The 22,627-nt window shown below is 30.0% G+C and overlaps 3 protein-coding genes across 5 annotated transcripts in view; 2 read left to right on the plus strand and 1 right to left on the minus strand.

Moving 5' to 3' along the window:
• Positions 1 to 1,742: 1,742 nt before the first annotated feature.
• On the plus strand, positions 1,743 to 2,684 carry Med10 (mediator complex subunit 10). The gene is made up of 3 exons (XM_083079286.1): positions 1,743 to 1,908; positions 2,090 to 2,173; positions 2,253 to 2,684. Exons 1-3 carry the CDS (start codon positions 1,787 to 1,789, stop codon positions 2,440 to 2,442), a joined length of 396 nt encoding a protein of 131 aa, XP_082935412.1. The 5' UTR covers positions 1,743 to 1,786; the 3' UTR covers positions 2,443 to 2,684.
• Positions 2,685 to 3,123: 439 nt separating this feature from the next.
• Positions 3,124 to 10,392, plus strand: Hexo1 (beta-hexosaminidase 1). Of its 2 annotated transcripts, XM_083079285.1 has the most exons (7): positions 3,124 to 3,344; positions 3,816 to 3,952; positions 6,484 to 6,895; positions 7,484 to 7,927; positions 8,622 to 9,133; positions 9,447 to 9,577; positions 9,868 to 10,392. In XM_083079285.1, the coding sequence occupies exons 2-7, from the start codon at positions 3,891 to 3,893 to the stop codon at positions 10,098 to 10,100; spliced, it is 1,794 nt and encodes a 597-aa protein (XP_082935411.1). In that variant the 5' UTR covers positions 3,124 to 3,344; positions 3,816 to 3,890; the 3' UTR covers positions 10,101 to 10,392. The 2 variants fall into 2 exon arrangements, with proteins under 2 accessions (XP_082935411.1, XP_082935410.1); XM_083079284.1 differs by lacking the exon at positions 3,124 to 3,344 and having other exon boundaries at positions 3,739 to 3,952.
• Adcy2 (adenylate cyclase type 2 Ac76E) overlaps positions 10,366 to 22,627 on the minus strand; it is a 41,015-nt gene continuing 28,753 nt past the window's right edge. For both annotated transcript variants that reach the window (XM_083079283.1, XM_083079282.1), the window contains exons 7-19: positions 18,462 to 18,589; positions 17,773 to 17,931; positions 17,089 to 17,221; positions 15,673 to 15,743; positions 15,181 to 15,286; positions 15,045 to 15,103; positions 14,523 to 14,690; positions 13,884 to 14,115; positions 13,399 to 13,562; positions 13,067 to 13,304; positions 12,257 to 12,511; positions 11,866 to 11,983; positions 10,366 to 11,582 (exon numbers count right to left, since the gene is read on the minus strand). In XM_083079283.1, the coding sequence (XP_082935409.1) occupies positions 11,317 to 11,582; positions 11,866 to 11,983; positions 12,257 to 12,511; positions 13,067 to 13,304; positions 13,399 to 13,562; positions 13,884 to 14,115; positions 14,523 to 14,690; positions 15,045 to 15,103; positions 15,181 to 15,286; positions 15,673 to 15,743; positions 17,089 to 17,221; positions 17,773 to 17,931; positions 18,462 to 18,589 (2,097 nt within the window). In that variant the 3' untranslated portion in view covers positions 10,366 to 11,316. The remainder of the gene's footprint in view (positions 11,583 to 11,865; positions 11,984 to 12,256; positions 12,512 to 13,066; positions 13,305 to 13,398; positions 13,563 to 13,883; positions 14,116 to 14,522; positions 14,691 to 15,044; positions 15,104 to 15,180; positions 15,287 to 15,672; positions 15,744 to 17,088; positions 17,222 to 17,772; positions 17,932 to 18,461; positions 18,590 to 22,627) is intronic.

Genomic DNA, 22,627 nt, shown 5'->3' on the forward strand with positions numbered 1-22,627 from the left:
TGGTATTACTGATATTACCAAGACCGTATGATGTAAACACTAGCGCGCTATTGTTTACGTCGTCAAGGCCGAGTACCGTGTTATTGTCCGTTCGTCATATCGAAATATATTTTACGTATTTTAATACAGCAAACAATTTTTCGATATTGATCGCGATCGCGTTTAGAAAAGGATTTAACGGAGCGTCTTATACCACTACTTTACTCTTTGAATGTCGTCGCGTGAATAATAATAGAACCGAAAAATTAGTCCGAAAGATCGAAAACCGTGTTATTATTATTTTTTTATCGAAACATTTTTCAAGACATATAAACATATGGCATATAAACATTAGCGCGTTATTGTTTACGCCGCCAAGGTCGGTGTTATTGTCTGTTCGTCATCAAAATATTTTACGTACTTTAACATATATATACATGGAATATATTAAAGTATATAGAAGTATTTTAGATTATATAGATTTTTTAATTATATGATTATTTATTAAAAGATTGATGTATCATGGAGCCTTTCATTATGTTAATTGTTTAGATCCACGATTTAATTGTTTTACTGCGCGTTTTCACAATCCGAATTATATTTCAATGATTGAAAAATAGAATGATAAAACGTCGCAGACATATTATATTCGACTCTATAAATATCTATAAATATTAAAGAAATAATTCTGTTTGTAAAAATCAATTTCATATCGAAATGATAATTTATTATTTTATTTTAGATTTCTGTTACTATAATTCTTAGTTGATTAAATGAATAATTAAAATTACGAAATATGCGATTCGAGAATTTTCATTGCGATATATACACATAGATATTAATTATGTGTTATTTATAAAAGTTAATTAATCATATTGTTATATAATAAATAATTTTCCGATGTTGATCGTGATCATATCTAGAAAAGAAATTGAACGGCGTATCATTATATCACACATTGGAACATATCAGACAATAACATATGAAATTATATAAATCGTTTTACAATCGACATGCAGATATTACAATGCTATCTGCATTTGATTTATGTAATTTCATATGTTATTGTCTAATATTTTTTAACGTGTAATATTAATGTTACGTTGAAGGTAGATTAAATGATGACCGAAACGTTCGTGTTTATTGCATGTATTGTGACGAGCAATTTGAAATATAATTAAATATGAAATATATTAATAATTAAAAGAAAGAGGAAGGTTTTTTCTTGTGCTCCAATTACCGCGCCATTTACTGACTCTTAGTTGTCAATTGTCTAATTAATTTTTAATAATTATTATTTGAGCCAATTTTTTATTTTAATTTTAATATTTATAGTATTTAATATTTAGAAATAAAGTAGAATATTTTTTGTGTTATAATTTATTTTCAATGATGAATCGTTGTGATAAAAACTATACTAAATTACGTAGTAATAGCGGTGGTAATGATGGATGATGTGTGATTAATATAATAATATAGGGTAATATATTTTAATAACTAATTATGCTTAATAGATAGAGAGAGACCACACAAAACTTATTTATATTAGAAGTTTATTTAATATATACAAACGTTTTGCGTTACGACATTTATGTTATCGACACTTCGTGCACGTAGCATGGAACACAACCCGAAATTATATGTTACCCACTGAAAACGTGGATATTGGCTACGTAGTTCATGTCTACGTTTTGTGTCCACAGAGAGCGTATCGCTTTCATTGATATTTAAAAGCGTGCCATGGCGTCTCTCATTCTTCTTTCTGGTCATTAATAGAAACGGTAAGGATTGTAATGAATGAACGAAAATGGCGTCCGCCTTAGAGAACTTGGAAGCTCAATTGGAGCTCTTTATCGAGAATGTGCGGCAAATACGTATTATTGTGAGCGATTTTCAACCTCAAGGACAAAATGTACTGAATCAGAAGATGTAAGTATTTGTTTAACGTGCACATCTTTGTATATCTGCGTGCGAAGACAGTGTTTTCATATGCTAACCTCGCAGTAGTTTGCATCAATAGTGTGATGTCAGTCTCTTTAATTATAATTATTTTAATTAAATATGATATTAATTAAGTATATATCCCATCCTCAAAAAAATTTTTTTGTAGACAAGGTTTAGTTAATGGCTTACAAGAGATTGATAAGCTAAAATCTCAGGTGCAAGATGTCCATGTGCCATTGGAAGTATTTGAGTAAGTTGGACAATATCAGTATTAAAATATATATATATGTGCTAAATTTTTTACTCTTATATAAAACTGCTTATTTCAGTTACATTGATCAAGGAAGAAATCCTCAATTGTACACCAAAGATTGTATAGAGAAGGCTCTGACAAAGAATGAACAAGTAAAAGGAAAGATTGATGCCTATCGGAAATTCAAGGCAAATATGTTAGTGGAATTGAATCGAGTTTTCCCGAATGAATTAGCCAAGTACAGAGCAATTCGTGGAGATGAATAAGACAATCTAATTTTATGGGCCAGATCTTGACAACCAAATGGTTCTTTATACATGCTGCCACAATCTGTAATTTGTCGTCTTATAACTTTTTTATATTTGTTTAAAAAATGTATCATCTAAATATATTTAATATCTTTTTCTTGTATATATTATAAGTGTAAATATATATTGCGGTAAATGTATATGCAGTATTTTTTAAAGATTAAATAAACTTATAAACAATAAACTCACAAATACTAAAAGTTTTTATATTTTACACTCTTGATTCAATTAATCATATATAATTAGACTGACATACAAATTATTGAGTGGTGTTACGTTGTGTTATTTATATTAAGACAATTGCATAGTTAGAATATGTAAAATTATATATGTGAAATTATTTTACAATCAATGTATCAAGTGCAAATTACAAAAAAAATCACTAATTGATCTATGAAGATGCAAGAGAGAATATATCTAATAAATTAAAATAAAAGAACAAAATTTAAAATTATTTTAATTTTAACTTTCAAAAAATAAGGGGGGGGGAGGGAATCTTCGTTATCAATATTATAACAATAATCTTATAACAAGATATGATAACGATAATTATTTTTGATTGCACGCATATCAAGTGCGCAACACGTACGGTTAGTGGTAATAAGATATGTGTGTTTATTTTATAACTAATCTTATAATGATTGTAATGGAATTGCAATACATCAAATGTGTACGACTGCAATCATAAATTGTTCTGGCATAATTCAAAATCGTGTAACTCTGCATGATATGAAATGGATGAAGTATCGATAATATTTGTTTTGTACAAATATTTTATCAACGAAAAGCGGCTGAGTGAATATTTGCTTTCAATTATTCGTATATTATGTATATATTACGAATAAAAACAATGTTATTTGGTAAGTTAAAAAAGCATTTTATCAGCATAAAAATATAGAACATGGCTTATTTATTATTATTTACAGTGTCGCGAGAATAATTGCAATTTTAATGCCGGAAGAAATTGATATTTTAAAGAAATATTTTAATTGATCTATACGAGAGAAAGTATACGTAAAATAAATTGAAATAAAAAATAAAAACTGATAATCTCAATAGATAGGTTGTACAATATTTACAAGATGTAATATCTGTCAATAAAATTTCGTAACTTATCTATCTTTTTATCTATCTATCTATCTACCTATTTTTCACAGTTTATTATACTTTCTTCGATTTTGTTTAAACGATTGTATTCATTACGACGCAACGAAACGTAACGCTTATTTGCGTGAATAAACTTTTTCGAACATTAGAGACACATCTAGTTTCGCCCCACACTCGGCTTTTCCCCTACTCACGCAAAGTGCGGCATGAATATAATCTTCCAGCGAAGGATAAAATCATTCTGTGAGCGACAATCGAGCCTTCGACGGACAGTAGCCCTGGCGATCATTTTAAGCAGCATGCTCGCTCTACTGATCGTCGTCTTCGTGCTTGGCAGTGTTATTCAGGCCGAGGAATACACGTGAGTACTGAGCTAGAGATTGACATCGTTCTAATTTTATCCATTTCGATCTTTTTGATATCATAAGTCCATAAAAGAGAATGCATGTCGCGTTGCTATTGTTGTATATAAATACAGAGACCCAGGTAGCAGAGTGACGTTAAATGACATCTTAATAACGTTTTAATGACGTCATTGTACGTCATTAAGACGTCTGGAGACGTCATCTTGCTACCTGGAGATTCTCGTGCGCTTGGCATTGGAATAATGCTTGATACCGATGATTAAAATCGATATAATTTCGATAAATCGAGATTTTACATACATTTGTACAGATGCTTTTAAAGCGGTCAAGTAAGAACACTGGGTCCCATCGCGTGAATGTTAGTCTTAGATAGAAAAGTAATTCACTTGTGGTGTGTACGGTGAAAGCAACAGGTGGGTGGATTTATTGAGAAATAGACCGCATCGGTCGCCCCGGGGTCTTCCCGAGAAATGTTTGAAAGATGATTATGTTTACAGTTTTTTTTCTATCATTCTCGAGCTTGGATTCACAATCATAATCTGCATTTAGAAATCCTTTCACGACAGTACCGTCATAACGGTGAAATATAATTTGCCATGCCTTTTCTCTTGACAATAGGAATTATTTTTGATGCTTGATAGAAATCATAGATAAAATATATACTTATAATCTAAAGAGTAATTTTTCACTTAAAAATTCTCAGGCAATGATAGTATATCTAAAAAAAATATGATGCAATAAAGTATAAGACGCAATAAAATGTAAGTTATTTGTTTTTAAAGAAGAATTATTTTTTTTTAACTTAGAATCTTAAAAATGAAATATAGCGATTTGATAAGCAAATATGATTTTATGTTATTTTTAGAGAAAATATTTCTATTATATAAGATAAATATTCTTTTGAAAAGAATGTGATAGTTTTCTTGGTGACTTAAAAATAATTAAATTATTTTTAAAATTTTTAAAAATTATTTTTAAAATTGTAGTAACATGATTACACGTTATACGTTACAATTCTTTCATGGATAAAAGTCTTGAGTTTCGTTTTACGAATATCATGTGAGAGCTGGCCATATGATCATATTAATGCTATGTCATGTGTGGTTTAAAATCTTCTATTAGAATTTTATGAGAATTAATATCAGATACTGCGAGAGAGAAAGAGAGATAATGGAATAGAAAATTTGATCGAAAGAATGATTAATCGTCTAATGATATCTTGCATTACTTGATTATTGACATAAATAGAGAATTATATTCTAATTACGTAAAGGTATAATTAACACATAAACTTTCTCTACATTTTTTAAACAACAATACTAGATCTGGATATTACAAATGGTAAATGTGCTGAATAGGGGACCCAGCCCCAATGACCTTGTCTTCACACATGTTATCAAGGTCACTGTCCTAAGTAAATGATTGCAAAGATGCAAAAGATTTTAGCCGTCGCTCGTTGTTTATTAAAAAGTTATAAACAAAAGAAGTTTTACGAATTTCACATAATTTTCGGACACCATGTACAATAACAGACTTCTTGTCGCGTTGAAAGTTATAAATGTGAATAAACGTAAAGAAAAACGCAAAAAAGGTAAATTAAAAGTAAATAAAAAAAAGGTAAACAATTTAAATTTATATAGAATTTAATACAATTTAATACAATTAAAAAATATCACAAATGTATGTGTACATACACACACACACGCGGGGGGTGTAAGGGGGGGCCCCCCTCCCGCAACCATTCCGCCGGTAGGCAAGGTGGACCTCACTTTACAACTTACAGCATATATTCATTGTGATTGAACTCTTCGCAATGCGTTCCCTACCGGCGGGGTGGTTGCGGGAGGCGGGCCGAAGGTCCCCCTTACACCCCCCCGCGCGCGCGTGTGTGTGTGTACACGTACATTTGTGATATTTTTACATTGTATTAAATGTATTTAAAATAATTATTTTTTTATATAACAGCTAAGTTATTGTACATTTCTATTATAATCGATGTATGTACTTGCTAATGAACATATATTATTGATAAATATGTATTTATTCAGCATTATTGTTGTTAATGGGATACAAATATTTCGCATGTTACTCAGAACGGTAATCTTGATAAGATATAGAGGTCTGTTATTGTACATGGTGTCCGAAAATTATGTGAAGTTTCTAAAATTTCTTTTGTTTATAACTTTTTAATAAACAACAAGCGACGGCTAAAATCTTTTGCATGTTACTCAGGACAGTGACCTTGATAACATATGTCAAGATCAAGGTCATTGGGGCTGGGTCCCCTATGTAGCACATTTACCATCTCTTAGCTTATAGACATCATGATTAATTAAATTATCATTGATATACAGCGCTGTATTAATGAATTAAAATCGCGAGAAAATTATAAAATCAATACTTATATAAAAATAACAAGAACAATCAATCAATTTAATAAAAAATTTTATAATAAAAAATAAGAGAATTTTCTCGCAATATGCAAACATTCGGCAAAGAATATCAATATTTCTTCTTCAAATCGCAGGTCTCCTTGGCACTATAAATGCGATGGCGGTCTCTGTAAAAAGGTATTGATCACGGAACTGGATATCAACCCGGTCGCTCTCAGCGTATGCCAATTGTCCTGCGGTCAAGCTGGTACCCTTTGGCCGAAACCGACGGGACACCTCTCCATCGGCAACACCGTGGTACCGGTTAACCCTGAGAACATTGTTCTAGCCGGGATTTCCACACAGACGGTAGTAGGAAATCTTCTTCAGAGGAACGTGGATCGTTTGAAGGAGGGCGTGAAAAGACTTGGCGGTTCTGTGACTCCGAATGCCGGTGGCACAAAACTGGTGATTCGCTTCGACGAAGGAATCAGTCTCGTCGATGCCAAGCTGACCTTGAATACCAACGAGAGCTACGTTCTCCACGTTGCCATAATCAATGGAGAGGTAAGCTGTAGCAAGAAGCGCGCATCGTGTTGAATAAATTTATTTTGGATTCTCATTAAATTGCTGGCTGATGTTTCTGTTGATTGTCCCATTGTAATTTATGCGTTGTCGCATTTGGATCTCAAAAATAAAACTGTGTTTCTTATACGAATAAAAGAATTAAAATAAATGAGATACGATAAAAATGGCAAAGGTAAACGTATGCGACGATGTTAAAAATTGAAATATTTATAATATTATTTACTAAGATTTTATGATAGATTAAATCCTTCTCTATTATTTCAAGCATTATTATCAATATTATTTTTGTGACTATTATTAGTGAAATACATCAGAAATGAGTTTTTTGTTGCACGTTCAAAATAAAAATATAAATATAATATATGGGTGACGCACTGACATTGGAATTAAAATCATTAAAACTTTTTGCACGATGGGAAGATGATGTATTTCGTTCTGCAAATTATTACCGTTTCTATTTTTTGGAGACTTAAAGCCATCGAGAAAAATTGAAAAATTAAAAAATTTGTACATCCAAATTTTTATAAACATATATCCATAATTACAGTTTGCTAAAATGAATTTTAGATAGAAGTCTACATCACGGCAACCGCATACTTCGGAGCTCGACATGCCATAGAGACCCTTAGTCAGCTGATCGTTTTTGATGACCTGCGAAATCAGATTCAAATAGCTAGTGAAGTGTACATCGTGGACAGTCCAAAGTATCCCTATCGCGGGATCCTTCTGGACACGAGTCGAAACTACGTCGATAAAGAGACGATCCTGCGAACGATCGACGGCATGGCTATGTCCAAATTGAATTCATTTCACTGGCACATCACCGACTCTCACAGTTTTCCCTATGTCAGCAGAACGTGGCCCGATTTTGCAAAGTACGGTAGCTATAAGCCAACCAAGATCTACACTCCCGAAACGATTAGAGAGATCGTTGATTATGCTCTGGTCCGCGGTGTCAGGGTTTTACCAGAGTTTGACGCACCTGCGCACGTGGGCGAAGGTTGGCAGTGGGTAAATAATAACTTGCATATCAAGGGACTTCTGAAAGATACATAATATAATTTACTTTTATTTGAATGAAAATTATCGTGAGAAACTTTTTCATTATTACGAAAAAAGTATGAATCAGCTTCTTATTCATTTACATCTTAATGACTAATTATCATCGCAGATTAAACAGTCTGCTTGAGAGTTGACATCTGTATTTGCGCCAATAATCGTTAATTAAGAGATGTCGTGTATATTATTCAAGCAGATGTTGTAATCTCGTGGTATTTTATTAAACATCGTATAAAATACTTTGATCATATATGTAATAATAATATAGAGTAATGCATACATTAATTGCATTTAATATAAAATCGTAAAATAAAATAAAATGGCATATAACAATAATAACATAAATAATATAACATATAACGTATATAATACGTGTGTATGAAATAAATAAACATACATACAAGATAAATTTTATTACATACTCATATATATTTTTTCTCGTAAAAAATATACTCATACTTTTTTCTCGTATTATATTACATTTTATTATTAGAAAAATTATTTATTTATTTGTTATAATTATTTATTTATTAGTGGAAGAAATTAGTAGAAGAATTAAATGACGCTTGCATAGCGCGCACTTTGTAATCTATTAAACAAGGACATATTTTGATCAAGTATAATTTACTATTTCTCTTTATTCAAGGTTGGGGACAACGCGACAGTTTGTTTTAAAGCCGAGCCCTGGAAAAACTATTGCGTGGAACCGCCATGCGGTCAATTAAATCCTACCAGCGAAAGGATGTATGAAGTCCTCGAGGGAATCTACAAGGACATGGTAGAAGATTTCCAACAGCCGGACATCTTTCACATGGGCGGCGACGAAGTGAATATCAACTGTTGGAGATCCACGAGTGTCATCACCAACTGGATGCTAAATAAGGGATGGGATCTTAGCGAAAGTAGCTTTTACCTGTTGTGGAACTACTTCCAGGAGCGAGCTCTGGAGAAACTGAAGATTGCCAACGGCGGTAAGGATATTCCGGCTATCCTGTGGACCAGCGGACTCACTAACGAGGAGAATCTTGAGCATATCGATCCTAAAAAATATATCATCCAGATTTGGACGACTGGCTCCGATGCGACTATTGGGAGACTGCTGCGCAATGACTTCAAAGTTATTTTCTCAAATTACGATGCTCTATATCTTGATTGTGGGTGAGGAGAATTAATGAATTATAATGGTACATATTTTTTGTGAGATTTCTTGCAAAGAATTGAAGACTTAAAAAGCATTGAAGTCTTTTTGATCGATTGCACGATTTAAAGAATCTTAGATAGACTTAATATGTGAGATGAAATGCCACTCTGAAAAAAATGAACATTAAATATGTAATTAATATACATATAATTATTTATATACACGTCACATAAATAATTAATATATATGATTATAGTTTATGTATATCGAATATATTCTATAAATATAAATTAATTTTTTTAAATTAAGCATTGATTTTTTTTCTTATAGATTTGCTGCTTGGGTGGGTGATGGTGTCAATTGGTGCTCTCCATATAAGGGCTGGCAAAAGATTTATGACAATTCTCCATTACAGATAATTAAAAAACAAGGATATGCAAACAAGAAACATCTTATTTTAGGTAAAATCATTTTTCAAACTTTATTAGCAATGCTATGAATTGTATGTTATAGATAAAATGTTAAATAAGATGGTACTGAAATAATTATTGTCTTCTATACATATATATGTTATGTATAAAATATATAATATTATATTATACTTATAAAAAAAGAGATAAATATTCTTAAAAATATTATGTCAATATGTAGATTTATCGAATCTGAATTTACATCAAAAATTTTTATTTACTTCTTAATATTAATATTGCAAGTAATTACAAATAACCGATCTAATATCTAATACGTACAGGTGGAGAAACTGCACTTTGGACTGAACAGGCGGATGGCACATCCATCGATTCGAGGTTGTGGCCGAGATCAGCCGCAATGGCCGAGAGATTGTGGAGTGAGCCGGATTCCAGCTGGCATCACGCCGAGCAGAGGATGTTGAGGCAACGCGAGAGACTCGTCGAACGTGGAATCAACGCGGACAGCTTGCAACCTGAATGGTGCTTGCAAAATCAAGGCTCGTGCTACGCATAAATTTTGAACGGCGAAGATTTACATTTCTATGCAACTTCATTGTTTTTATCTCATGTTAAAATAAATCATCATAATTATTTTGGTATGATTAAAAAAACATTTTTTTTTAATTTAAACCTTCCATTCAATATATTCAAATTTGTAGTCAAACAAAAACAATCGGATAGTTTATAAATTATATCATAGAAATTTTTTTATTTAACATTCTATGTGCATCAAGCAGGATTCATATATCTTATTCTATAAGAATTTATGATAATTATAATTAGAATAAATTTTATCATCGTATCTTTATTCGTATAATTCACAATATTTTTGAGCTGTGAAGAAAACCAACAAATGCCGGCCGTATAATTTAATTTCGTACATCGAATATATATATATATATATATCAGAATGATTCATTGAGTTCTCGTTGTTTCTCTCGATAAAGAGATGAAATTGTATGTTTGTCCAAAATCATCTGCGTATATCGCAGCTGCCAAAATGAATTAATCATAAATATATAGATATATATATATATATATATATATATATATGGATATATGTATATACAAATAATCTCTACTTGCAGGTACAGTGTAACGTTACTTATGATCGTTGATCATAAGTTAAAAATTGAATTGATGCTTGAAATTTATCTGCAATAATTCTGCGGACTATCTTGCAAACTACATATATGAGATCATGTCTCATTCTTAATAACGTAAAAATTTTCAGAACATAATAATTATTCTTTCGCCATTTCCTTTGTTCGATTAAGTGCAGGAAGAAAAAACATTGAGAGGATAGGAATTATGAATACATTCGTATCCGTATTGTACCAATTATTCATTTTTTAAACAGCAAAGATGATATCAATATTCTTGAATATTGCAATTAATTTATTATAGTAGATTTTTTGACAATGTATCTTCTTTCTTCCTTTTTCTCTTTTTCACGCAAAGAGATAAAATCTTATTTTACGAGTTAAACGCGAATAAACCTAACATCCACATTTCATATTAACAGACAGATCGTTAAAATTCGGGAATCGTTTGGTTTTTATATCTTTTTTATATAGCATACGCTCAAACGAGCGTATAAACAGAAATTCTATTTTCTGCAACTTTGGTTCAATCTCGATTGGAGATCATAGTGCCATGGAAAAAATTTTGCTCGTTTTCGCAAGCAATTAAATTTGATTTAACCATTCTAACAATTTTTGTGATTCATCTTAATAGTTTTCTTCTTTATCATCGAAGGGTGTTTTTACGAAGTACGTAGTGAGAGTTCCCTTGCCCTTCACGTACGTCGGTCCTCGGCAAATGAGTTCGTATCCAGCATCAATGAGGATCTTGGCAGTGTCCTCGGTGACTTGAAGCTTGCCCATCTCACCGCAACTGTCCATCCTTGAAGCCACATTTACTGTGTTACCCCATATATCGTATTGCGGCTTCTGAGCACCCACAACACCCGCTATCACCGGGCCGTGATTTAAGCCTACGACAAAAGATGTTTTTACTGTTATTAATATTTCGCAAAAAACTGAAGGAAATTATAACATTAATAAATTATATTGATAAATATGATTGATAAATTAATATCTGTAATTCTTTATAAATCGTTCGTCTTAGTAAAAATATTTCTTATTATTATAAAAGATGATACGAAAAAAAATATTTTTAGTAAACTTTTATTACTACTAATAATAATATTAATAATAGTTTAATATCAATAAATTAATTGTTTTTTTTGTTTCTATAATAATTTTCAATATATTCACCCATCCTCAGTTTGAATCTCTGGAAAGAATCTCTATTGATTTGATCCAGGATCGTCATAAGTGCAATGGCAAACTCGACGAGTACGATTACATTATGATCTTGTTGCTTTAGTAAGTCCTGCATGAAATATATAACATGGATAATATTTAAATCTTTTTTTAAATCTTCAAAATATAAGAAAAATAACAAACATTTTTTTTTATTTTCTATCCGCGTATAATTATTTTATACATTCATATATAAATGTTTTATGTTAATGGTTTTTTAGATTTATATATTCAAATAAAATCAATAAATAACTTATGGATGGATTATTACATTTTTATAAACAGAAAATTAGAAATTTTTTAAAAAACCACAAATCCCGAAATTTTGATCTAAAACCCTTACCTTATTATCACCGTCCTCCTTTCCTGGACTTAGACCAGATGCTAGCATGTAAGTACTACCTATTGTTTTGATTTTCTCGATCCCTGAGAATTTCGGCTTGAGTAAGAGTTTGTCGAAATCGCAGATGATCTCATTGAGTAAACGCAGACATTCAAGGCCTTGCTTATTTATGTCGGTTTCATCATAAAATTCCTTGTAATTTGGAATTGATGCGAACATTACAGCAATACTGCTATATCTCTCATGATAGAGCTCCTGTTATTTTAAGGCAATAATTATTCTAATATGCTATATGCTTATATTATTAGAATCAGATGATAATATATCTAGTATAAGTTCAAAAAAACAATTTTGCTAGAAATAAATAATTGAATAATAATTAATAGTATCAAAATTATTCAGTCTTTAATCATTATTAATTTATTAAAAATATAATTTATAATGAAAAGAGTATATATGAGAAATATTATTAATAAATATTTAGAGAACGAAAAATAATTAATGTGTTTATGTTTTCTACTGATATGTGTATAAATATATTTAGAATTTTATTGTGATATGTGTACATCATAATAATGTTTAATCGAATTTACCATGCATCTGATATTTATAACAAAATAAATTCTGATAATTGTATGGTGCATAATTGTATATCCGATAATTATATGATGTATAATTGCATATCCGATCATTATATGGTGTATAAATATATAAATTAATTGAATTAAATTTTCGATTTTAATCCAATAAATGATAACGAAAAATGAGATTAATTAGAAATAAAATGAAAGATAAAGGTCTAAAGCTCACTTGAGTAGCCCTCGTAGCTAAAAAATGATCAGCCACGTGAGCCGGCAGTATGTTTTCCAGAAGAATCTTATTAATGCCTCTCATAGTCTCTACCTCATCCTGCTCAACTCTTAGCTTACTCTTCCACAAGATATCCGTTCTGGATGAGAATTCCACTTGCCGATCAAGAACGTGAAGTATCAGACTGATGAGCGCCAGCAGATATCCTACTTGCATTAGATAATGAATGCCGTAAATCCTGTAGGAACACGGTTCATGATAACGGAGTACTTTTCAGCAAGTTTGCAATTTATAACATACGTTGCTTGAGTCTCAAGAGTCGTATCACTTACTTGCTATCAGAATTCTCGTAATACAACTGGATGACTGGTACTTGAGAGAAGATTACGAGTATTATGGCAATGGATAAAAGCATTACATTCAGCTTCAACAAGAAACCGACCCTCAAGTGGGTCCAGCCAATCACCAGCGCTATTGCCGAGGAATACATGTATAGCTGGAAATATTTATCGAGCATAATATAAAAGCATGTAAGCGTATTTTAATAGAATTTTATGTTGATAAAAAAATGAATAACGAGTAGCGCAGCTTTGAATTGGCAAACAATAAGCAGAATCGCGTCTGAAAGTTTATAAAATTAATGGAATACGAAATAATTTTTTGCGAGACAAATATAAAAAGATAATTGTAGGTAAATAATATAATTATTAAACTTTAAATGTAATGATAAATTCTTTAAAAAGATATTTTAGAATTGTAGCACATGCTACAATTTAATTTTTTTTAACATTAAATAATATATTTTAGACATACGCACTGGTACGATGTATCCAGCAGTCCGATCAACTTCGATCAGACTAATGACTGATGACGCGATAGCCAATAAGGCCGTTATTAAATACACCGTTATTCTGATACCTCGGCTAAGAGCGATTTGATTTGTTTCTTCGCCATTACTGGTGTCGACTTTTCCGCTAAACCATGAAATTGCGGCAAATATAATTAGGGATGCTAAACCAGCTGCAAAGCAACCATAAACCGCGATGCTTCTGTAAATAAAAGAGGAAGTTCACAAGTTTTAAATAAATATAATTTTATCATTTATTTAGATATCATTAATAAGAGAATTCAATATATAATTAATAGAGATTAGTTTGATAATTTATCATGTGAAAACTTATTATTAAGTTTTAAGTCCGTTTAATTGAGAGTTAAACAAATAAAAGTAGATTATCTAAAACGAGTATTGCCAACAATATATTTAATAATCTCATTAATAGTTTCACAAATGTAAAAGTTGTTAAAAATATCATACAATTGATAATGTAATTTTATTCTATAGAGGTTTGCGGATATATTGGTTTTACAAGTTTTAACGTTATATTGTCAGGATAATATATTCCCGTGAAGTTGACCCGAGTATTAAACATTCGATTAGCTTGTTACAGAAACTCGCCTTGGTAGATAAATAATCTGGATGCAGAACATGAGTGTGTAAACCACGTTGGAAGCCACGACGTACCAAGGGTATTGCTCATCTCTCTGCTCTCGATATAGCTGCTCTTGATTTTTGTCTTTGAACCAATAAGTAAAAGGCGAAATTCCCTCGCTTCCACTGCATTGTCTACGTAGTACAGAAAATTTGAAAATGTTCTATATTGTATAAATTATATAATTGATTTAATTTCATTAACAGTATGATTCTCGTATTTGTTGCGTCAAACTATCTATCTATTTGAAGAATTATATTGAGGTACATTAATATATAACAATTACATACATATATCGCGTGTGCCACACATAACGGAGAGAAGAGTGACATAATGCAGAGAAATAATTATTATTGAATCATTAAATTTAGCCACCAATTTGAATCATTTAAATCAATGTATTATACGTGATATTAAATTAATGATCTTAATTTCTGTTGATTTGATATATTGACATAAACCAATTAAAATAAAAATGTGTAACTCACTGCGCGTCAAAGCAGCTGGCATTGTTCGCCAATAGATTCGATTCAATCATTGCGATGCTCTGTCGAGAAAAAGAAGTGGCGCAATTTTTAATAATTTTATGAAAATTATTTGTATTAATAATAAATAATAGCTTACCGTTAAGCCGATATTTTTTGCTAATGTTGCTTCCGCTATATTGGCGAAAGGCTTGTCCGCACCCCAACATTCCACATATTTTGTCATTTTGCTACTAGGCCTTGATCTATTATAAAAAATATATTATACATACATATGTATCATATTAATAAAATTTTTAAATAGTATTACAATTTTATTCACTCTTTTTAATTATGCAGGGAATTATTTAACAATTTGTGATATTGAAATAATACCGATAAATAAAATAACACCGGTGGAATATTTGTTAAAGAATAATACGTATATATTATAGATAAATACGCGCATGTATATTATAAATAAAAAATATTGAGATTGTGCAGTTTTCCGTTTATATGTCAGCGACACAATGTAATATCAATAACAAAAGCTTTTAGCCTTACTCTTTCATTTTTTATGATGTTGATATTTTTGCATAAACCATGGTTTTAATCATAATCGAATTAAATGGGATTACAGAATGGAACGTACCTGGAAGGTATTGGTCCAGGCCCATGTATGCGATTTCCGCCGTTTTCCATTCCATTTTCCTCTCGATTTTTCTACAGAAAGCAAAAATTATCAACAAATTTGCAATTTGCTTTTTTGTACTAGGAAATAAAATGTTACATTCACATTTTCTTTTTAATGTAATTGCATTAAAATATAATATATACATATTTTTTTTAAACATTTTAAATAATATGAAATCTTTATTTCCACGGAAGAATCTATATTGGAATATATCTTGCTAAAAGAACATAAATTTTATTACGAGATATAACGAATGAATTTCAAATAAGGAATTAATCATTGTTGCTATTATGAAATGCGTCTTTTTATGCTTTCTTTTAACGTAAAAATAATATAAATGTGAATACACGTTCTATAATAATATTTTATTATAAAGAAGAATTTCTTTGACGTCTTTGTATTATACAGGAAAGATTTAAATCTATGCGAAGCTATAGTTTGCCGAGAAGAATGAAATATCGGATAAGACACCGGAAAAGACATGAATAAATTCGCGGATGGACTTAGTGAGCTTTTAAGCAAGTTTTTAACAAGCTCACGCCGTGTATATTCATCGAAGCGATAAACGGAATATTACGATCCAAACTTCGTTCATATAGAGATAAGATGCGGGCAATTTATTCGAATTTTCTGCTTCACAAGTGAACTTTACCGTCACTTTGTGATGGATTATTTAGGTGTTAGTGGATTTTCCTTCTTGTAAAAAAAAAAATCTAAAGATCGTCTGTTTGATCAATGAGATAATTCTCGCGGATATTTTTGCATTTCGATCAAGAAATAATTGGCATTGTTTTCATAGAATTGAACCTTTAATGTTGCTTTAAGAAAAATATAAAATTCTGATAATATTATAATAAATGTATTGACAGCTACAATGAATTATATAAAAACTTTCTGTCGACATTTTATAAGAGTTATTTAATATTGTTATTTGTAAAATATAAAAAGATCGATTTTTTTAAGCCATATAATTTTTGCAATAATTTTTACGTGATAAATAAAAAAATACAATATCTTAAATTAATATTAAAATATCTACTTTTAATTAGTTCTATTGAGATATATTCCACGCGAAAAGCATTTACTATCTTACAATTTAAATTATCATGCTACTGCTACAATATAAATTGTCTGTAATTCAATTTCCGCCTTCAATGTCATTAATTAGTTCGCACCGGCATGGATAAAGTACTGCTATGGCGAATAAATGAGGATAGATCGTGTCTACGTTCTTATTTCGGCAATGCTGTTTTTAATAATGGATGAAATATAACAAAATTTAAAAAACCAATTATAAATTAAAAAATATAGTATCAACGATGAGAAACGGTTAAGGTATTCGGAAACATATTTTAAGTGATGATTCTTAGTTACCTTGGGTGGCACGATAAGAAAAGTTTCTATTTTGTGCTGAGCGAGATAACTTTCCCGAGATCCTCCATTGCCTGGTTCGACCTCAAATCGATCGCCCAGTTGTAATAGAGTAGCTTTCGTTATATGAACTCTCCTTAAGATTGAAAATAATTGCTTTTATAATGTAGATGATAATTACTTTGTAATTATTTGTATACGCAATAATCAATCATCATTTCGTGAGAGAAAATGTTGATCAAGAATATATATACTTGATGTATACAAAACATTAAAAAATCTAAAGCTTTCAAATTATTACGATATTTTTTTAAAGATGATCCTATCTACTTATACATATAATAAAATATATTTTAAAGTAATCTCAAAGTCGTACGCAATCCTAACAAAAAGAAATTAGATATAGAAAAAACTAAATATATTATTATAAATAATTATTATAAAATAAATAAATTATTATAAAATTATTACGAGTTTTATATATTTTATAAAAATGCACAACTTTTGATTAAAAAATTTCGTTGTCAAAATTGCTTAAGAAAAATATCTTTAATATCAACTTTAAGTACTCCACTTTGTTATGTATAGAGCACTATGCATAAACTCTATGGGAAAATGTCATATAGATCGAGAATATACATATAATACAAGTTGAGAAGTCTGCGATAATCTAACGATGAATCTTACCCGGGCAGACCACCACTCTCCATGTGATTAGCCAGGGTCACGTCGTCGCTCCACACGTCGAATTGCCATTTCCGCAGTCCGAGAACTCCGCATAGAACGTTCCCCGTGTGAATCCCTATTCTCATGTCGACGTTGAAGCCGGTAGCCTCGCGTACAAACCTACGTGCGAAAAGATATAATTCGCGAATACCTCTTCGTCTTGCACTTACGGGAGCACTTATCACGTTCGCTACTACCATTAAATTCGATGATTGCCCGTACGAGTTTTGTTTATTTAATACGTGACTCACATTCGGAAATATATTAAATATAAACGAAAATTTAAGTCTCTCTTTTTAATTCTATGTTTAAAATCTAATTGTTATAAAAAAACTTTCATTTAATGTTTACAATTGTGATTCTATGAAAAAGAGAATCGATTTAACATGCCTTTTTCAAGAGCGGATAATGAAAGGAATATGAAGAGGAAGAAGAATGTTATATCGATGTAACATCGCAGTTCCATTATAGAAAAAAAATTTTGTAATTTCTTTTACATATAGAACGTAGCAATTATTTTCCACGTTTTTTTCACATTATTCCGCTACGGGCAACAATTTAAAAAAATTGACAGAGAAAAGCGTACATAACGAGCTATCGCTCGTTAGTAACATACTGTAATTCTCTACTGTATTTTACTTCACTCTTACCTGATAGCATCAATCATTTGCAGCCCCATGTTCACGCAGTTGTAAGCATGATTCGGACGGGACACCGGAAGCCCAGAGACGCAATAATAACAATCGCCCAAAATCTTGATTCTCATACATTGATTGTCCTAAAAATCGAAAATAAAATTTAATATATATCCCGAAAAATTATATTAAAATTTAATTTAAATTTAAATAATTATTAAAAGTCGAGAATTTAAAGCAAAGAATTAAACAAAAAAAGCAATATTCTTTTTATAATAATTAATTTTTCTTAATTTAATAATTTTATTAATAATTAATTTCTTAGTAATTGTCGGAATAATCTATTTGCATTTTTTTATTAAATACGTACAATTTTTGCGCACACACGCGCATAAAATTCTATTTAACATAACAAAAATTTTACTGTATTGCGACGATAATTCCATAAATATTCATGTTCTAATTTTTAGTTAACAACAGTTATTTAATTTAATTAACAACAAAATGCGGACAATATTCATTTATATATATAAGTTATTCATTTGCATTTATATATAAAAGTTTCAGAATAATTCATAAATTTTCCTCAATATAACACTGATGATTTTTAATAATTACAATATTTGTTTAATTAATATTCCACTGATCATTCAATTAACGGTTTGTGCAAAATTAAAAAGCCATGAGAGTGCAATAATTTATATTATTAATTTATATTATTTAGCATTACGAATTTCATAAATCTATCATAAATTCGTGTTTCGTTACAAATGTTCATTTCCACTGTAAATGCTATTCATTATGAGAATATACTGACTACAGGATTTGTTAATTAATTGTCTCTTTGAGACAGGCTACTGCTCCAGAGAATAGTCATCGCCTTTTCCTTATCGAAGTTAAACCGGAGTATCCCTGCGGCGATTTGCTTGCGTAGGTAGGTAAATATATTCGCGGAAGAAGGGAAATGAACAGAAGCATTCCCGATGAAGCCACGATAGCCCCGCGTATAAATTTCATCCATATAAATGGAATAAAGTTTTTCCATCTGCGACATTGCTGCTCGTCGTGTCGCGAGATGAATATCCCGCTTTCTTCCGACACAATTGGGTTTCAAACGGCAAGAAAGGAACAAATGTGAGAAGTTAGAAGCTAGTATCTATTCGGAAAAAGCAATCGATGTGTCTATATAATATGTATATATCACATGTCGTATTCTGGCAAAATAGTCGCGCAAGATTCAGACTGCCAAGAATAAAGTTCGGAATTTTAGTCGGTTCACATCGCATCACCCTCGATTTACGGCCTATCTTGAATCTAACCTGGACTCGATCTAATCTGGACCGGATTAAATGATCCAATCTAATTCAATCTCCATAATACCCATGAGTTATTCAATCTAGAAAGAATCCTATTTCCATCATCTAAGATAACATTAAAGATAAAAATTCAAAAGGAATTTAATAGTGCGTATTTTGATACAATTTAATTCGAAGAGGTATTGTAGGATATGTTTGGATTCATGCTAAAAGATGCAAAAATAAACAAAGTTTATTACACATGAATATTTTGCGAAGTTATAATTTTATTATAATTTCGTAAAATATTGTCATGTGATAAACTTTAATAAAATATTGTTTTGCGACAAAAGTTATAATTTTATTATAAAGATATCAATAACAAAATAATTAATTAAAATATCAATAATAAAACTTCGCAAAATATTAGAAATAAAGAAACTAAATGAATATAAGTTATTAAAATAGAGATAAATAGAAGAGAAAGATAATAATCTCTGTCAAAAATTTCTTTAAATCAATTATATAAAAAACATACACACTATTATATATACATACACATATATATACATATATACATTTAAAGTTAAGAGAGAGAAGTTTTTGACAAAAATTATTATTTTTCTCTTCCATTTTTCATATCGGTATTTTATTTGCTGATATTTACTTGACTTTCTTATCTTTTCTCTTATTTAGTCTGATTTTATCAACCATGAAATTTTCAATGAAATCGGGAGAGAAATCAAAAGAATTGCTATGATTATTATACAAATTACGAGGCACATTACTATTTCTTATCGTTGAAAAGAAAGCAGAATAAAAAGAATGTTAAACAGCTTCTATCTTTATTATGTTATCTATGTTAAATATCTTTTATCTCTGATCCTCTTCATCGTGTTTTATTATTATTATTTAATATTGTGTAAATTACGAACGCAGCAAATATTTGGAATTTTATGGTGATCAATATTTAATGATAATTAAAATATTTAACGATAATTAATATTTAATGATAATTAAATGATAATATTATTTTGTTTGTTCTCCTATAAAGAAAGATAGCTTATTCTGGAATGTTCTACTTTTTTCAATCGAACTTGATTATTCATGTGAAATGATGTTTAAAGTATGTATCGATTTATATGACTGTGAAACTTGTTTAGTTTCGCGAAATGCGTGTCACAAATAAATTCTTCTCTTTTTTGTGTGGTGTATTCGCAAAAGTATGTTTGCAATAAAAAGTTTAATAAAAATGTTTGCAATTTGTAATTGATTTCACTCTTATATTTGATTTCACAAAGATTAAGTTTTTAGAATGATAATTTCAATTTTGATAATAACTTCTTTCTATTAATTTGCGTTAGACACAATTTTTTATTTAATTCCAATTAAAAGTGACATGCATTATTTCTATATAAAATGTTTTAAATATAAACGAATATAAATGTTTTATGATTCTAATATAAATTGCAAACATATAAAAATTAAAATTAAAATTAAAAATAATTTTGAAAAACAACTTTTTAATAATATTTTTTAATAATATTATTTTATATTTATTTATATAAGAATTTAAAAGGATTATTTTTTACATTTATTTTCTTGAATAAATTGACAAAATTGTAATAATTTAACATGTGATTTTATTCGAAAATTTCATTGCTTTTTTACGAGATTATCCCGTAATTTCTACGTCGTAAAATAATTTATTGCTTGCGAATTGCGATTTATCGCCGAAAGTTAGCAATTACATGACATTACACGACAATCTAAGAAACAAGAAGTTACGAGTTGCAGAAGATTACATCGTACGTATCCGGATCTGAAATCAGCGCCGATAAATTCCAGTTTAGCCGGCAAGACATAGGAAATTGAATTCGGAAAATTTTGTCATCGTGGTTTTCCGCCGATCGGAAAATTATGAAAATAACCACCGTCTTTCAAAAATAACCGCGACTAATACAACGCAAACGTGTAGTGAAATTCTCTAGGATATGGAATTTATCCACAGCATAATTTCATCATCGATCCGCATGCCTTTGCCACATTTTCATCGTTATTACGATGACCATCTGGAAGTCTGTTCTTTACCTACACGCAGTCATAATAAACAATTATACGCAGATTTGATATTTCGCAAAGATATTCGATCGCACTTCCTGCAATATATCGGATATTTAATCTTTCTCACAAATATGTCTAAAAATTCCAATATTTGATAATTGGAATTAATAAAAGTAATTAATAAAAATTTAAAAAGTTTAATGAAACAAAAGTTTCATGACCAAAAAACTTTTAATATTTTTGGAAACTCAATAAAATTGATTGTTAAACTAAAAATTCGATATTTTTGTCTTTTATGGAGTGTAGTAAAGTATAATCGTTCAAGTTTGGCAGGAAATCAAATTTTTCACTACTTTCGAATAGTTATGTGAAATCTGCGTTTGAAAATAAATTTTTCTATTTCAAAATAATTTACAAAATGATTTTATTATATTTTATTATTGTATAAATTATATATACAAAAATTAGAGTTTGAAATATAATTTTTTATTAATTTTAACTTAAAATTAAACTGTAGCAAAATTAATTCCGCTCTTTACGCGTTTCCTTTTTCTCTCTCACTTTTTTTCTAATACGCGACAGCATTTATCTCTATTTGTAACATCTTATCGAAACCTCAATATAAAGGTGACAAATCGCAAAAATAGTTACTCGAGACAATCAAACCGAACGACTCAAACCGCACATGTTAGCCATTTGGTCTTTTTGCTCGGTCAGCACGAGACATTCGCAAGCTCGAAAATGAAGGAAAGACGATCTGCGGAACGACACGCGCGACGGTTATACAGCTGTTTGCGCTGGACCAGCGTTTAGCACTTGGAT

This window comes from Camponotus vicinus, unplaced genomic scaffold (assembly GCF_025532165.1).
Source record: "Camponotus vicinus isolate PSW18456_S1 unplaced genomic scaffold, iyCamVici1.0 SCAF_10, whole genome shotgun sequence".
In the NCBI taxonomy this organism is placed as follows: domain Eukaryota; kingdom Metazoa; phylum Arthropoda; class Insecta; order Hymenoptera; family Formicidae; genus Camponotus; species Camponotus vicinus.

Coding starts and splice junctions, on each gene's coding strand:
- Med10 (XM_083079286.1), top strand. CDS start 1,787: ATGGCGTCCGCCTTAGAGAACTTGGAAGCTCAATTGGAGCTCTTTATC. Junction 1,909..2,089: donor AATGTACTGAATCAGAAGAT/GTAAGTATTTGT, acceptor ATTTTTTTGTAG/ACAAGGTTTAGTTAATGGCT. Junction 2,174..2,252: donor GTGCCATTGGAAGTATTTGA/GTAAGTTGGACA, acceptor TGCTTATTTCAG/TTACATTGATCAAGGAAGAA.
- Hexo1 (XM_083079284.1), top strand. CDS start 3,798: ATGAATATAATCTTCCAGCGAAGGATAAAATCATTCTGTGAGCGACAA. Junction 6,896..7,483: donor TTGCCATAATCAATGGAGAG/GTAAGCTGTAGC, acceptor AATGAATTTTAG/ATAGAAGTCTACATCACGGC. Junction 9,578..9,867: donor CAAGAAACATCTTATTTTAG/GTAAAATCATTT, acceptor TAATACGTACAG/GTGGAGAAACTGCACTTTGG.